This window comes from Lipophrys pholis, assembly GCF_963383615.2.
Source record: "Lipophrys pholis genome assembly, chromosome: 16".
Taxonomy (NCBI): Eukaryota; Metazoa; Chordata; class Actinopteri; order Blenniiformes; family Blenniidae; genus Lipophrys; species Lipophrys pholis.
The window spans coordinates 20190857-20205217 of record NC_137634.1 but is presented as its reverse complement, the minus strand read 5'-3'; the positions used below and the strand labels follow the sequence as shown (position 1 = coordinate 20205217).

The following is a 14361-nucleotide window of genomic DNA, read 5'->3' as shown; positions in this document are numbered from 1 at the left end:
CTTGAGAGGCCAGTGCCTTATCCATTAGGACACTGGGGCTTGACATGGTGAGAGGCCATAGTGCAAATCCTGGACAGCTTATTATTAGCTGTCTATTAAATGTACAGATAGAAAAATGGCATCAAGTGTACTGCATATAAGAAGAAAAAAAACAAAACACTTAATCTATTACCACACTCAGGCTTACCCTCTATGTGCATATCTTGATGTGAGTGACACCCCAAATGAAAGAAAGCTGTATAAATACAAGCTGCAACTTGGATACACATTACAAGCTCATTCATTAATTCATTTATCCATTCATTTGAATGGATTGTAATAAGGAACTGAAATATCAATTGTTATTATTAATCAATAGTCGCCTCAATGACAAAAGGTATATAAACCATATGAGGAGACTGTATGCAATCCTAATGATAGCGATTCAGAAGAGAAGTGAAAACAAATAATAGGAGGTCACATCAACGATATCTGAGGTTGGAGAAATGTTGAACAGGAGGCGCCATGATTGGTTAAATGTTGGAACAAGGGATCAAGGCTTTGGTGTGAGTGCACACTAATTGTTAATCATTCACAATGATAGGACACCAAACATGCATATGATTTTAATTTAGGTGTGCGCAGTGCTAGAAAGTCCCTCTGATTTTCGCTCTTCAAACCGTGGCCGTGCTATTTTGTTATTGGTCGAAGTTGGCGTCAATCACAGTGAGCCGAGCTGTGATTGGCTAAGGGGCGGGTCTACCGCTGAATGAATACAGGAAGTGATCAGCGTGAGACTGCAATTTGACGTTCGCCGGAGCTGCTCACGAAATCAAGGTAACGGGTTTGTTGGGTTCAGTTTTACCTCTACTCTTTAAGACCGTGTTATTGTAAAGGGACAGCAGTGCATCCGAGATCCTCGGAGAGTATTCCCGCCTGCATGTTTTGCTTCCAGAAGTTGTCTGTTCACTCAGTTGCTGCTGTAGCATGCACGCTAAAGGAGCTAACGGTGCTCGGTTAGCTGGAGCCACAAATAAAACAAGTCCTCCGTGAACTTTAACGTCTAGATTGGCTCTCTGTAGTGTGAGAGGAGATCTGATTTAACAGGTGCAAAACGCACGCTTCGCCGCGCAGCTGAGTGGTGGTAAGACAAAGTGAAACTAATATCGTGCTTCACTCGTATCAACTGACTGGACTTGAATCTGAGCCACAAACTTGCTGTTCAGTGTTCCACCTCTGAGTCACTGACATCTGAACTACTTTTATGGTTTTGTTTGCCTTGAATAACTTTTTAAGTGATCACCTCTAAAATACAATTTCCACATGTTTTTTTGAGTGCTTTAAGGGAATCCCTCAAAAATAATAAATGGCCTGATTACTCTCAGAGCTTTTATTGTAGACATTTAACAGTTTTTCCTTTATAATCTCTGATTTCAAAGAATATTCCTTTTCTCACCTATTCTGCGTTTGTTTAAAATGCCATTTTAATTGGTCACCATGGTCAGTAACTAATTGTATGTATTTTTGAAAATGAGCTTGTCTTAATGAGAAAACCTGATAAACTAATGTTAAATTGTCCATTTACAGCAAATCTCAAAGGTTAACCCAAACCCTCTGGATGTCATCCACTGGCTATTGATTCTGTGATTGATTGACTAATGTAATTGTCTTTGTAAGGGGATAATTGATGGTTGATAAGACATTGTAAGAGTAGTATTATAAAAAAGTGAGTCATTGTCTTGCTAAATAATATCAGGAAGTCATTTTGTCATCTTACAAACTATTACATTTTCAACAAGACCTGTAATTGTGTGTTTGGCAAGTACTCCGACTCTCTGTTTGTCCTGGCTGAAGCGGGCAGGTGTGCAAATACTTTCTAGAGCCCACGGTTTAAGAGAATCCACCAGTGTTAGTTCTGACTTGCGGTTTCATTTTTCTATATTTTATGCTTTTTTTTTTGTTTTGTTTTATCTATTTGATCTCATTTAACTTTCCTCCCCCTCTTCTGCTTTGCCCTTCTTCCTCTTAGCCCAGTACCTCATTTCCCATCTTCAATCTCAGACCCAAGATGGTGGACTCCCAGTACTACCTCCCAAATGACATTGGTATCTCTGCACTCGACTGTGGTGAGGCCTTTCGCTTGCTTTCACCTCAGGAGAAGCTGTACTCCCATTATCTGTCACGCGCCGCTTGGTATGTAACAAAACCTGGTTTGTAGCGAATTAAAATAAGCTCCATCAGAATCGTCACAAATGCTCCATCTGTTTTGAAGAATAAATAGTTCATTGAACTTTCTTAGGTATGGTGGTCTGGCAGTGCTGCTGCAGACGTCCCCAGAGTCTGCAAACATCTTTGTGATGCTGCAGAAGATCTTCAGGAAGCAGACGCCCGCACAGCTGGAACAGGTTGCGACGGAAGCTGGACTGAGCTCTGCGGAGTACCAGGTGCACAACTTACATTTTTTATTTTTTAGGTCTTCCTTTTGCTGTTTGGATGCAGGTCTTTATACCCTATTTTGTCCTGTGTGTGATTATTTAGGCCTTCTTGGTGTATGCAGCTGGTCTTTATGCAAACATGGGAAACTACAAGTCGTTTGGAGACACAAAGTTTATCCCAAATCTACCCAAGGTAAGAAAACCTGTGGCATTATGCAACGCTGGTGCAGTATATCACACTACAGTTGAATAATGGCAGCTACAAATTTTAACAGTATTCTCTTAATAATTCTGTATTTTAGACAGAATAGGTGCTCAGCATAACTGCTGCAGTGATGCACTGACATTTCTGTACCTCTGGTGTTTTCTTCCAGGATAAGCTGCAGGCTCTGGTGAAGGCCAGCCAGGCGTTTCAGGATCAGCCTGCTGAGATGGAGGCTCTGTGGGACAGCTGCTCGTGTCTTCTCTACTCACTGGAGGACAAACAGAAACAGCTTGGACTCGGTGACAAGGTAAAATCTGGCTTTATTTGGTGCAGATTTCAGGCCAGCTTTGACCAAACATGCCATCTATGTCATGAAATAGTCACTGATTGTGGAGGCTGTTTTGTAGCAGAGACTTGAAGGTTTTGGCACGTCTGTTGTGAGAGCTTGCATGTCTTTCGGAATGTAAACCTTCAGGGGACTGTGACTGTTGTCCGAGGATGCATGGCTAATTAAGTATTTCTTGTTTTGTTTTCTTCAGGGAATTACCACCTATTTCTCTGGAAACTGCTGTCTGGAGGACGCTGAACTGGCTCAGAAGTTTCTTGACTCAAAAGTAAGCCATTCGACTTGAAATAAGTATTTTTCCATCATGTTGACTTTCTCTAGTAGTATATATTAAGTATTCTGACCTCTTCCTTGTTACAATAAAATGTATATATTACAAAAAAAAGTTTCACCTCTGTTCTTCATTTTGAATTACAATGTTTTTTGAGACTGTTTCAGCTTATTCCTTCTCGTGTTGTCCTTGTAGAAACTGTCTGCTTATAACACCCGCCTGTTTAAGAAGGATAATGGAGGGAAAGCCTGCTACGAGGTGCGCTTGGCTTCGGCTGTGCAGAAAGGTCAGAGCTGTGTTATATCACAGGCGTTGTTGCTTTTCACCCACAATACTTAATAATTGCTGACGAATAGAGGTGGGGTGACTAATGATGTTGGCGATTAAAGTGAAAAATGTGCATTGCTGGCTCACAGACTGTGCGGTGGACGGGGAATGTGAGTCTTGCTGCGGCAGCTTCCACTTCGAAGACAAAGAGTTCACGGTGAAGAGGGGAGACTACGGTCCTCTAATGGAGAAAGTCGCCCATTATCTTCAGGAAGCACAGGTGAGACAGGAGACTGCAGCACAAAATGTTAGATTATCATATAACGTGCTTCACACTTTGCACTGATGTTTCACATGATTACAGTTTTTGTTTCAGTTCCGTGGTCGATATAGATTTTAGGTCCCATGAAGTTATATTTTCAATTTCAAGTTAAACTACATAGGATGAAACAAAAGTAGGAACCGTAATAAAAGAGAAGGTAAAAATTCCTTCTTCTTCGAGGATAAAATGCAGTAGTAGTTGTGAATGGATAATTGGATGTCAACACAGACATTGAAGCCCTCTTTTCTTTCAGTGGATTGTATTAGTGACTCACTTTGTGATAATTACAAATTAATTGCTTCCTTGATTGGTAAGTCCTGATGTACCCCATTTGAAACGTGTTTACCTAAGAAACAATAAGGCAAAAAGTTTTACAACAAGAAAAAAGTGTGGGAGGAAAAAGCCACCAAAGACAAATCAGATGGATTTTATTTTCACTTCTACTCCACTAGGTTCATTCTTAATATTATTGCTTTTTTTCTAATCTTTGACAGGCGTACGCTGCCAATGAGAACCAGAGGAAGATGCTGGAAGAGTACAGACGCAGCTTCACCTTGGGCTCGATCGACGCCCACAAAGAGGGCTCGCGGTACTGGATCAAAGACAAGGGTCCAATTGTGGAGAGGTGAGACCTGCAGCACAGCATCAGAATCATGTCATGAATATCGTCACTGTCCACACTAAAGAGCCCCCAATACCCAAGCACCTGCTTATTTCCAAACATATTGGTGCATAATTTTCATTTTCAGCTGCATTTAAACTAGATGTTATTTGTAATTAGTATATCAAATGCATTTAAGGTTAATAAAATGTGTGGAGAAAAATCTTATTGATCAAAATTTTCTGTCGCTGGTTCATAATGAAGGTCGCTGTTTTTCCTGACATTTGGAAAAGTGACTTTAAAATGTGGTTATGTGCATCACTCTACCCGTAAGTCATTTCTAGTGCATCATAAAAGTGATGAATTCCTATTTTAGTTCTCAGCAACTGCTAATTCTCAGTCATCCACTTCCTTGAAAGGGATATTCTGACCTTTGCACTGACTGCTTGAAGAGCTTACTATTCTCTTTTATTAACCTCTGAAACCTCTGTCTGTCTCTGCTCATTACTCCTTGACTTCCTCCTCTTTCTTGCCTTCTTTTAGCTATATAGGCTTCATCGAGAGCTACAGAGACCCATTTGGCTCCAGGGGAGAGTTTGAAGGTAAGGGCAGTTTGAAGAAACATTTGAAGGCATTAAAAAAAATAAAACCGCTTTCAAGCAAGGGTTCACCGTACAAAACCACACCCAACTAAAGTGAAGACCGTATTTTTTTTATTGTTTAGTCTCTTCTAATCATCTCATTTTCTGACTTTATGGTTTACTCGTGTCTGTCCAGGTTTTGTTGCGGTTGTGAACAAGGCGATGAGCGAGCGCTTCGCAAAGCTGGTGAGTTCAGCAGAAGTGCTGCTGCCCGAGCTGCCTTGGCCCCGAGAGTTTGAGAAAGACACATTCCTGAAACCAGACTTCACCTCGCTGGACGTCCTCACCTTCGCTGGCAGTGGAATACCGGCCGGCATCAACATCCCTAACTGTATGTACACCCAGGTGTTGTTGTGAGGATGGCATGTCATGATGTCACAGATTGATTAGCAAACTTGGTATGGTTAAAAGACTTCACGTTATATTTGAGGAGAGGTTTTAATGGGCTCACACAATGACTTGTGCATGTGTGCAGAGATTTATGAACGCATATCAATGGTATGGCATGTTCAGACTGATCAGGGTTTTGCAGAAGAGCACGGTGATTTCCAGCTTACTAGTTGCCAGTTGGGACTGAGGGCAAAGTCTATTTGATATTGTGAATCTTCGTCAAAACGGGAGAGCAAAATCTGTTTACTGAACTCAGCTGAATCTTTACACACCAAACATAGTGCACACATCCAAATTATATCAAGCACAAATATACGAATCTGTGTAAGCACAACCAAGTCGCACTAATAAATGTAGTTTCAGGCCCCAATTTACACAAGTGAAAATGGAGAACTATGCATTTTTACTTGAAATGTTGTGTAAACTTGGGCAAAGACACAAAACTGTCAGACATGACAAGTACCATGCTTGTGCAAGTCGATTTTCCTTTTGGAGTAGAGATACTGTAGCTTCTCATCTGATACAGTTTATGTTCTGCATTTTGTGTTTCTGGCTTGCAAAGATGTTTGTTTCTTGCAGATGATGACATCAGACAGTCGGAGGGCTTTAAAAATGTCTCGCTGGGTAACGTTCTCGCTGTCGCCTACGCCACGCAAAAAGAAAAACTCACTTTCCTGAAGGAGGACGACAAGGTACTGATCTTGTCCTGTCACACACCAACTGTTGTGCCCCCCCCCCCCCCTTGATCTGACATACATTCTCCTTTTGTGCGTTTATTCTTTCTCCTCAGGATTTGTTCATCAAGTGGAAGGGCCCATCATTCGAGGTGCAGGTCGGACTTCATGAGCTGCTCGGCCATGGAAGCGGCAAACTGTTTGTGCAGGTGACAGCTGCTGAGCCCTTTTCCTGCTTTTATTGTAATGACGGGACACCTTGTTTTAACAGTGTGTAGTGGATTTTACTGGTGTTAGGCAGAGGAGTTGTCACTGCAGGAAAAAAGATAATTCTGATTTCTTTTCATAGGATGACTCGGGCAAGTTCAACTTTGACAAGACTAAAGTGATTAACCCAGAGACCCAGGAGCCGGTGAGTTGCTTTGTTTACCTCAGTCCTGCTTATTTCATTCACTACGTACAAGGTAGCTGAAGGTCTGTTTCTATTTCTAAGGTGTCCAGTTGGTATCGGGGCAGCGAGACTTGGGACAGTAAATTCTCCACGATCGCTTCCTCGTACGAAGAATGTCGAGCCGAATGTGTCGGACTTTATCTGTGTCTCAAGAAGGAAGTGCTCAGGTCTGACATGTTGCCATTTTAATGTCACTATAATGAGTCAATACTGGTGAAGGTTGGCCCCACGTGATCCAATCCAGCATACTGAAGCTCAAATTACTTCATAAGTAATGCTGCTTCTTATCGGTTGGCGTCAGAATACGCGGCGCTTCAGTTGTTTATTGGTCTACAAAAGGGGCACCGACCTAATATATGTCAACTATTGCACTGAGAAATATAAAGAGCCAAAATGAGACATGTTTTGATTTAGTTTGACAGACCTCAAGAACGATTTCGAAAGCAGTTACTGAGCTTTTTCAATCCACAATTGTATTGATAACATTTAAAAACCTCTTCCATTGTAATGAAGTAGTATTAATTCTGTTTAAGGGAGAGAGATGGCTGATGATGATGGTCAGTGTGTTGACTGTGTTTTGGTTTTCATTCTCAGTATCTTTGGCCATGAGGCTCAGGAGGCTGAGGACGTGGTCTACGTTAACTGGCTCAGCATGGTCCGAGCCGGGCTGCTGGGCTTGGAGTTTTACACACCTGAGAGCAAGAGCTGGAGACAGGTAATCAATTTTCTCCAGGATTTGTTTCCTCATCGTCTCATTAATAGGAAACCCCAGGAATCCATAGTGTCCTGCGATCAGTGTTCATAAGAGCAGCCGACAAAGTTTCTCTTACAAGCTGACCGGCTCACTGCAGACGTCACGTTCAGCGTGTAACATACATATGGGTGTGTGGGGTTTCCTTTCAGGCTCACATGCAGGCTCGTTTCGTGATCCTGCGGGTTCTGCTGGAGGCCGGAGAGGGGCTGGTGGGCCTGGAGGAGGTGGCCGGACAGGACGGCAAGCCAGACGCACGAATCACACTGGACCGCAGCAAGATCCACACCGTGGGAAAGAACGCCATCCACAAGTTCCTTTGTAAACTGCAGGTATATCCACACTTAACCGGCGGATTGGAAAACGTATAACTAGTCTATTTGTTGACATTAAGATAACTTAAAATAATGCACAAGTTTTTGTTTTGTTTTTTGAATCGGGGCAGCTGCAAATGTTAAGCCACTAAACAGCGAACGAGTCTCCAATAATCAATATATAAGTTAAGCAATTTGTATGCAAAACAGTGGAGACATGTTTGGTTTCATAGTGAAACCAATCAATTACTGTTAAGGTCCTGTAATTGAACCCCAAAAAATTATTACAATGAGTGCACAAATATTTTTATATATTTGAGGTTTTAATGTCTGAAGATTTTCAGCCATCGAATACTCTGCAAGTCTGCCGATGTCACTATGGCAACTCCACTACAAGTCCTTGTGGGTTAATCAAAGATATTTATATGAAAAGTAATCAGTTTGATCCAAAATTCAAAGAAAATGTAATTAACAATTACACAATAATACCGAATTGAATAGACTCTCGATTCACAGCGTGTTGTTATATGATTCCACAGGTGCTGAAGTCCACGGCGGATGTAGAAGGAGGCCGAGCGCTCTATGAGGGCTACTCCACCGTCGGTGACAGCGGAGCTCACAATTTCCTGCGCCTGCGGGAGACGGTGCTGCTGAGGAAGGAAGCCCGCAAGATGTTTGTTCAGGCCAACACCAAAGTCAGCGGTAAGGAGCACGAGATGTGGCATGTTCTCCAGCCAAGGGACAAATTTTGACTTCACATATCATCTCCGTTACTGCATTTATTGCCAATTGCCTTGACTTTTACCAGCACCGACCGGTGTGAGAGAATCTGTGTGGGTGGGTGTGTGATTGAAGCCGTCATAATACTCATTGTTGTACGTGTGTGTTTTCCAGGTGACTCCGTGGAGCTGGTGGAATACGAGGGCAGCGCGGCCGGTTTGATTCGCTCCTTTACCGAGCGTTTCCTGGACGACGCGGAGCAGCTGGAGGCCAACCTCTTGGCGCTGAACAAAATCGATGCCCCCTGCTGGTGTTGATGAATAATCCTCGCTCAATCAAACCACATTGTCAGATTTTTTTTTTTTTTGGTCTTTGGGACTTTGTGTAAGGAAACTGATTACAAATAAACAAATGCTTTGAGACAACTCTTCTGAAGTGATTACATTTAAGTTTTATACGTCAAAGCCATAACTCTTTCACGCTGGTGGTTGTCGAGTTTCAGGTCTATGATTACTGGATCAAATGCAATTACAAATAAACCGATTTCTACTACCACAGTCATTCTTGAGGCTTTGTTTTTTTTTTTTTTATTTAAATGAGCAGTACTGAACTTTCAAACAAATTGAAATGCTTCCCTTTTATTGCCATTTCAGGAAAACCTAAAACTCTACAAAAGGAAATGTGCTTAATCTACACAACTAAAATGATTGATAAACATTCTGGTCATTATTTGTGACTCAGTTTGTTTGCTTAAGGCTGTTATCGGCCTTATTGTGCTTTACTGAGGAGGAAGGTGCTGTTTCTTCAGTTCTGGAGCTCTCGCAGTCCAAAGACGCAGCACTCATCTGCAAAGACAAACCATCTTTTTGTTCCTCACATCCACTGTGGTGCACATCTTTTATTTCTCCTTCTTGACCCTCGTTTTTGTCCACACCTGCTCCCTCCTCGGCTCTCTTTTGTTCCGGCCTCGTAGGAGCGGCGTACGTAGAACAGTCATCCTGCTCAGTCAGCTGAGTCAAGGCGGCGGCGGCAGTGAAGGGAGAGAGAGGCGGCCTGGGAGAAGAAGGAGGGGAACAAGAGGGCGAGAGATTGGGCGAGTCGTATGGAGAGAGAGAAAAAGGAGCCCTGTGAGGCAGAGATGGAGATTGGTACGGCGACAGGGAGGGAGACGCACTGGGGGAGTCGTGAGGAGAGCGGGATGGAGACATTTTGGGGAAGAGGAGCGGTGGCATGGGAGAAGCGGTTGGGGACATGTATGAAGAGAGTGAGGGAGAGTGGGAGACATTAACTGCTGGAGGGGGCGTCAGGTAGTCGCAGTCACTGGGAAAAAGCTCCAGTCCTGTTGGGAGTTGAGCTGTAGCCTCTTCTCCTTGGCACTCAGCTTGACTCTGGCCTGGTTCGGTCTGCGTTTGGAGCAACTCCGGTGTCTCACTGGAAGTGATCGCTGCTGGCTGAACTTCCTCACAGAGTTCAGCTTTTTCTTTCTGGGCTTTACATGTCCTTTTCCTTTTTGGTACCAGAGGGGGAGGAGGAGGGGCAGCGAGCGGGGGCGACAGCAGACTTGACGTCTCGGTAGAAATCCGAATCTTGAGGCTGCGTTTCAACATGCGCTGTCTGAACAAAGCATTCTGAGACTGCAGGAACAGCGGGTTGATGAAACAGAGAGCGCCCAGCCCGGCGCCACAGTCCAGCTCCTGGGGGCCGCGCGTCGTGATCGGACAGAACTCCTGGAACAGAGTATTACCGGGCTGTTTGGTGGTGGACGCCTCGGGTTCAGGTGCAGCACCGATGTGCTGGTTGTCTGAGTTGGGCTGTGCAGCAGAGTTAGACGCAGGTGCGGGAGAAGCTGACAGTACAGCGTCTGACTTCTTCTTCTCCTCCTCGCCTGCCAGAGATTTTGGAGCTTCACGTGGCCCCCGGACATTTAGATGGGAATTCCAGAATTCTAGAAAATGACAAAAGAAATTAAGTTTTTTGTAGTGTCAACAATTTCATAACAATTCTGTGAAGACAGTCAGCAAGGTGTTATTTTTGTCTCAAAAGGCAACTGCAGTTGCTTTGGATTTCGAAAGAAGTGACGAAGACATGGATGAAAGAGGGGAAGAAATCTTCAAAACCTAAAGCAAGTCCAGTGAATTACTGAGGCGCAAATCAAGCATTTCATAAAATGTGCAGAAAAATATTCCAGAAGGCAGTTGTTAAAATAATCCTCTTACACAAGAATGCTGCCACAAATAGAGGCATTAATGGTTTTATTTAGTAGTAATAGTATTATTAATAGTTTATTCGGTCAATCAAATACCCATTGCAACAACAAAACTAAGAAAAAAAACAGGAAGAAACTTTTTCTCACCATATTTTGTCAATAAGACAACAACCTTACTCATAAATTGTGACCAAAGAGTTTAGGCTGAAGTTAAACTTATCTAGCCTAACCCTGTACACCCTCCTTTAATGAATACAATCCAAAGATGAATACAGATAAAGAAAACTTTTCTCACCTTCACACTCTTAGGCCGTTGGAAACATATTGTAGAACAAACCAGACATACTGTTGATATAAGCTTGATGAAATCCTTCTGTCTCTTCCTCTAACCACCAGACAGACTCCACCCTGCTGAAATAAACCCTCTGCTCTTCACACTAAAGATAGTCCTTTGAAGGCACTGGCTGTATAGGGTTGGGTTGCCTTGTTGCAGAAGCTTAACAGACGCCTTCTCGATTGTATTTCTCAAAGACTAAGTGGAACTTTTACAACATATACAATACGCCTACGTTTATTACACAAACTTTATGCCATTCTTGAAGCTTTGATTAGTTTACACATACAATGCCTCCATTTAAATGATAACTTCGGTTTGGACAGGAGCTAATTTACTCAGGTTAATTTTGACCTGCAGTTCTTGGATGTATTATTATTTCATAACTTGGTTGATTGAGTACAAGAGGGAAACACAAACACGTTTCCCTCAGTGTTTGTTAACCAGAGGGTGGGAGGTTGCTATGAAGGTATAAATAAATTCAGTTCCGAGGTTTTTTAGAAAAGGAGGCCACAAATCCGCTGTTGGGGAAACAAGAGATTCACCAACCTATTCCCATGTGCGAGATGGACTCCAGCTCTTTGTGCGACGTTGCTCTTGCAATGGCTTCAGGAAGCTCCAGAGGAAACGGCAACACATCCCTGACACACAGTATATATTCATAATGCTAACATCAGACCTTGCAGATATTGAAGGATGAAAACGGAAATAGATCGGCACAGAAAGTGGAATAAATTACTTTACCTGCTGACACAGTAAAAGGCAATCAGTCTTGGGAGATCTGGAAAGCTGATGGCTGAAGTCTCCAGGCACAAAGCTGGGGAAGAAATTCCAACAGGGATGATTATGTATGGTTCAGAGCAAAGAGTCATTTTACTTCCTCAGAGGGCTTACCTTTTGGATTAATGAGAATACTTATAAGAGTAACTGTTAGAGAAATCTTGTTTTGTTTCAAATAATGATGTGTAATTTGCAGTCTGTGTTCAAGGATGACCTGTGTCAGCACTTTAGGAACCTCTGTGCTACTTTTGGTGTCCTTCACTGCAGACTCCAAACAATTCAGCCTTTAAGAACTCGCTGTCTGACTCCAGAGTTGGACAAACTCCTGGACAATCATGCATAGGTTGTACTGTGACAGTGTCTCTTCTTGCAAGAATAATGTAATAAAATTGTCTTAAACTTTATCAGATCGCCTCCGATTCCTGTGTATTTTGTCTCCCTGAGGTTTTTCACTAGAAAATGTCTCCTGACAGTAACCTTAAATGCACCCTTATTTTTTTCCCCAGAGTTTCCCAAGGGTGGGTGTAATTAGGAATAAACTCTAGTTGATCCATGGATTTATTTTAAATCCACTCTAAATGACTGTTAATGTGAAAATTATTCAGAATTTACTTTATTTTAAAGAAATGTAAGGGAGACCTAAAATTAGGTTATTTCCTTACCAGATCAGCTATCAATATTTTAAAAAGACAAGAATTTTGATCACTGATCACTAGAATTAAGCTCAGTTTTACATTATGATACACACAAATATATTTGTTAAAACTAAAACAACACAGCATGAGAAACTCCGAGTACACTTTAACTGCAGTTCAATATTGCCTTCTATGTCGAACTGCTGTGGTAATGTGTGCGTATGCCGACAAAACTATTACAAGAAAGTCTCATATTATTGAAATGCCAAACTGCAGAAGGCCATCTGATGATATTTCAAATCTCCGATGTCTGTGAAAAACAGCCATATGTGCCATTTATATATGATAAAGCCCTGAACTGACTAAAATCAAACCTTACAATTAATTTCTCGCTCAAAACTTCTCTAAATAGAACAAACGTCTCACTGGATTGCTATAAGACTGGCTAAATGCTCCTGAGTTCCACTATCCTACTGTGTATTTGGTCATAGAAAATCCTGAGCAGGAAAAAGAAAAAGCAGAAGTAACGAAATACGGTTACTTGCCAGGTTTAAACAAATTCAGCTCTTACTTTTACTTGATAGTTCCTCCTTGATGCCAAACTGCCGAACAAAGGAAGGCACACTGTCGTCGGCCAATCGGACACACAGCACATTTCTCTGGGACGTACGAGACTTGCGGATGATGAACGTCTGCAGGACAATACAACTGATTACTAAGAGAAAGGGCAAGTGAGCATCATAGTGTGTGAACAGAGAAGATCTGATTAAAAACTGGATCGTGTATATAGTGTGTCAGACCCCAGGAGGCTCCCGCCGCAGTATGTGCAGTGCTGTGGCAGGGTTGATGGACAGCTGAAGCCAGACGGGAACAGTGAGCAGCAGACGGTCCAGGACACTGATGCTCCTGAGGGAGCCCCGTCCCTTCTCATGAGCCAGAGCCTTCTGCTGGGACGGCTGGGTGGGCTCGGGGAAGTCATAGAGAGGCTCCTCTTGCTGTGCCATCTAAAAACCCACAACACTCGTACAAAAACAAATGTGGTGGTTCATGATTGTACTTCACATGCAGTCCCATAATGCCATAGGTGGTTATTTAGTGTGCCATGTTACTGGCTGCAGCGCACACACACACACACACACACACACACACACACACACACACACACACACACACACACACACACACACACACACACACACACACACACACACACACACACACACACACACACACACACACACACACACACACACACACACACACACACACCTGCCTAGTAAATCTGACTTGGTTGAGTCAGCAAGTCCAGACATGGTACAGTGCAGCAGTTCAGACACGGCTTCAATGATATGGCAAACTTTAAACAGACCTTTTAATTATAAACACGTTTACGCAATAGACAATCGCCACAATTAAAATAAAAAGGCGAATGACACTTAAACCTTTAACAAAATATTATCTGAACACATGAAATAGCTTACATGTCACTATCTGTCTGGATCTGTACAGAGCATTCCTACTAAAACCTGCACATTTCCTCCTGGAACTGTCTTCAAGACCACAGCCGCACCACGTTTTCTATCTAAATATCTCTTTTTGACATTTACCAGTTCCGCGTTTCACTGCCTGTTCGCCTCCGATCCTTTCCTATTCTTCATCCCCTCCGGCTCCGCTTTGTGAGGGCATGCTTCTTGTTCTTTCCACCAACTTTACCTCGCTAAAACAGTTTAACGTCCCCGAGCTGCGGCCTGTCATGACGTGCGCCGCTCACACCGCGGCCCCGCCTCCCCGCCCACCTTATCGCACCTGGAAGCACACGTCATCACGTCGTGCGTCCAACGTCACACTGACCTGCCCTTCATTCATAATTAACTGGGGCCGCGAAACACATTTAACCTTGAAAAATGAAGCTAGCACATTTTCTAAAGTTTCGTCAGGGAGCCACTACAGAAGGGCCAGAGAGCCTCATGTGGCTCCAGATTGATTTTGGCAAAACCATAAGGAGATTAAGTATTTAATTCCAGTTAATGTTAATGAGG

General features: G+C 42.9%; 2 protein-coding genes across 4 annotated transcripts; one reads left to right on the top strand and one right to left on the bottom strand.

The window, feature by feature from the left end:
* Positions 1 to 743: 743 nt before the first annotated feature.
* dpp3 (dipeptidyl-peptidase 3) lies at positions 744 to 8927 on the top strand. 2 transcript variants are annotated; one of them, XM_080482964.1, is made up of 19 exons: positions 744 to 816; positions 2009 to 2172; positions 2279 to 2423; positions 2518 to 2607; positions 2789 to 2926; positions 3159 to 3233; positions 3432 to 3522; positions 3653 to 3783; positions 4320 to 4450; positions 4970 to 5028; positions 5204 to 5398; positions 6037 to 6149; positions 6248 to 6340; positions 6481 to 6543; positions 6625 to 6749; positions 7177 to 7297; positions 7486 to 7665; positions 8187 to 8349; positions 8542 to 8927. In XM_080482964.1, exons 2-19 carry the CDS (start codon positions 2048 to 2050, stop codon positions 8682 to 8684), a joined length of 2181 nt encoding a protein of 726 aa, XP_080339090.1. In that variant the 5' UTR covers positions 744 to 816; positions 2009 to 2047; the 3' UTR covers positions 8685 to 8927. The 2 variants fall into 2 exon arrangements, with proteins under 2 accessions (XP_080339090.1, XP_080339091.1); XM_080482965.1 differs by having other exon boundaries at positions 753 to 816; positions 2009 to 2105.
* Positions 8735 to 14136, bottom strand: LOC308121622 (uncharacterized protein). 2 transcript variants are annotated; one of them, XM_080482966.1, is made up of 6 exons: positions 13930 to 14136; positions 13123 to 13342; positions 12894 to 13014; positions 11652 to 11724; positions 11457 to 11548; positions 8735 to 10312 (listed from the first exon to the last, which is right to left on the bottom strand). In XM_080482966.1, the coding sequence occupies exons 2-6, from the start codon at positions 13324 to 13326 to the stop codon at positions 9105 to 9107; spliced, it is 1698 nt and encodes a 565-aa protein (XP_080339092.1). In that variant the 5' UTR covers positions 13327 to 13342; positions 13930 to 14136; the 3' UTR covers positions 8735 to 9104. The 2 variants fall into 2 exon arrangements, with proteins under 2 accessions (XP_080339092.1, XP_080339093.1); XM_080482967.1 differs by having other exon boundaries at positions 8913 to 10312; positions 13123 to 13326; positions 13930 to 14093.
* Between the last annotated feature and the right edge of the window lie 225 nt (positions 14137 to 14361).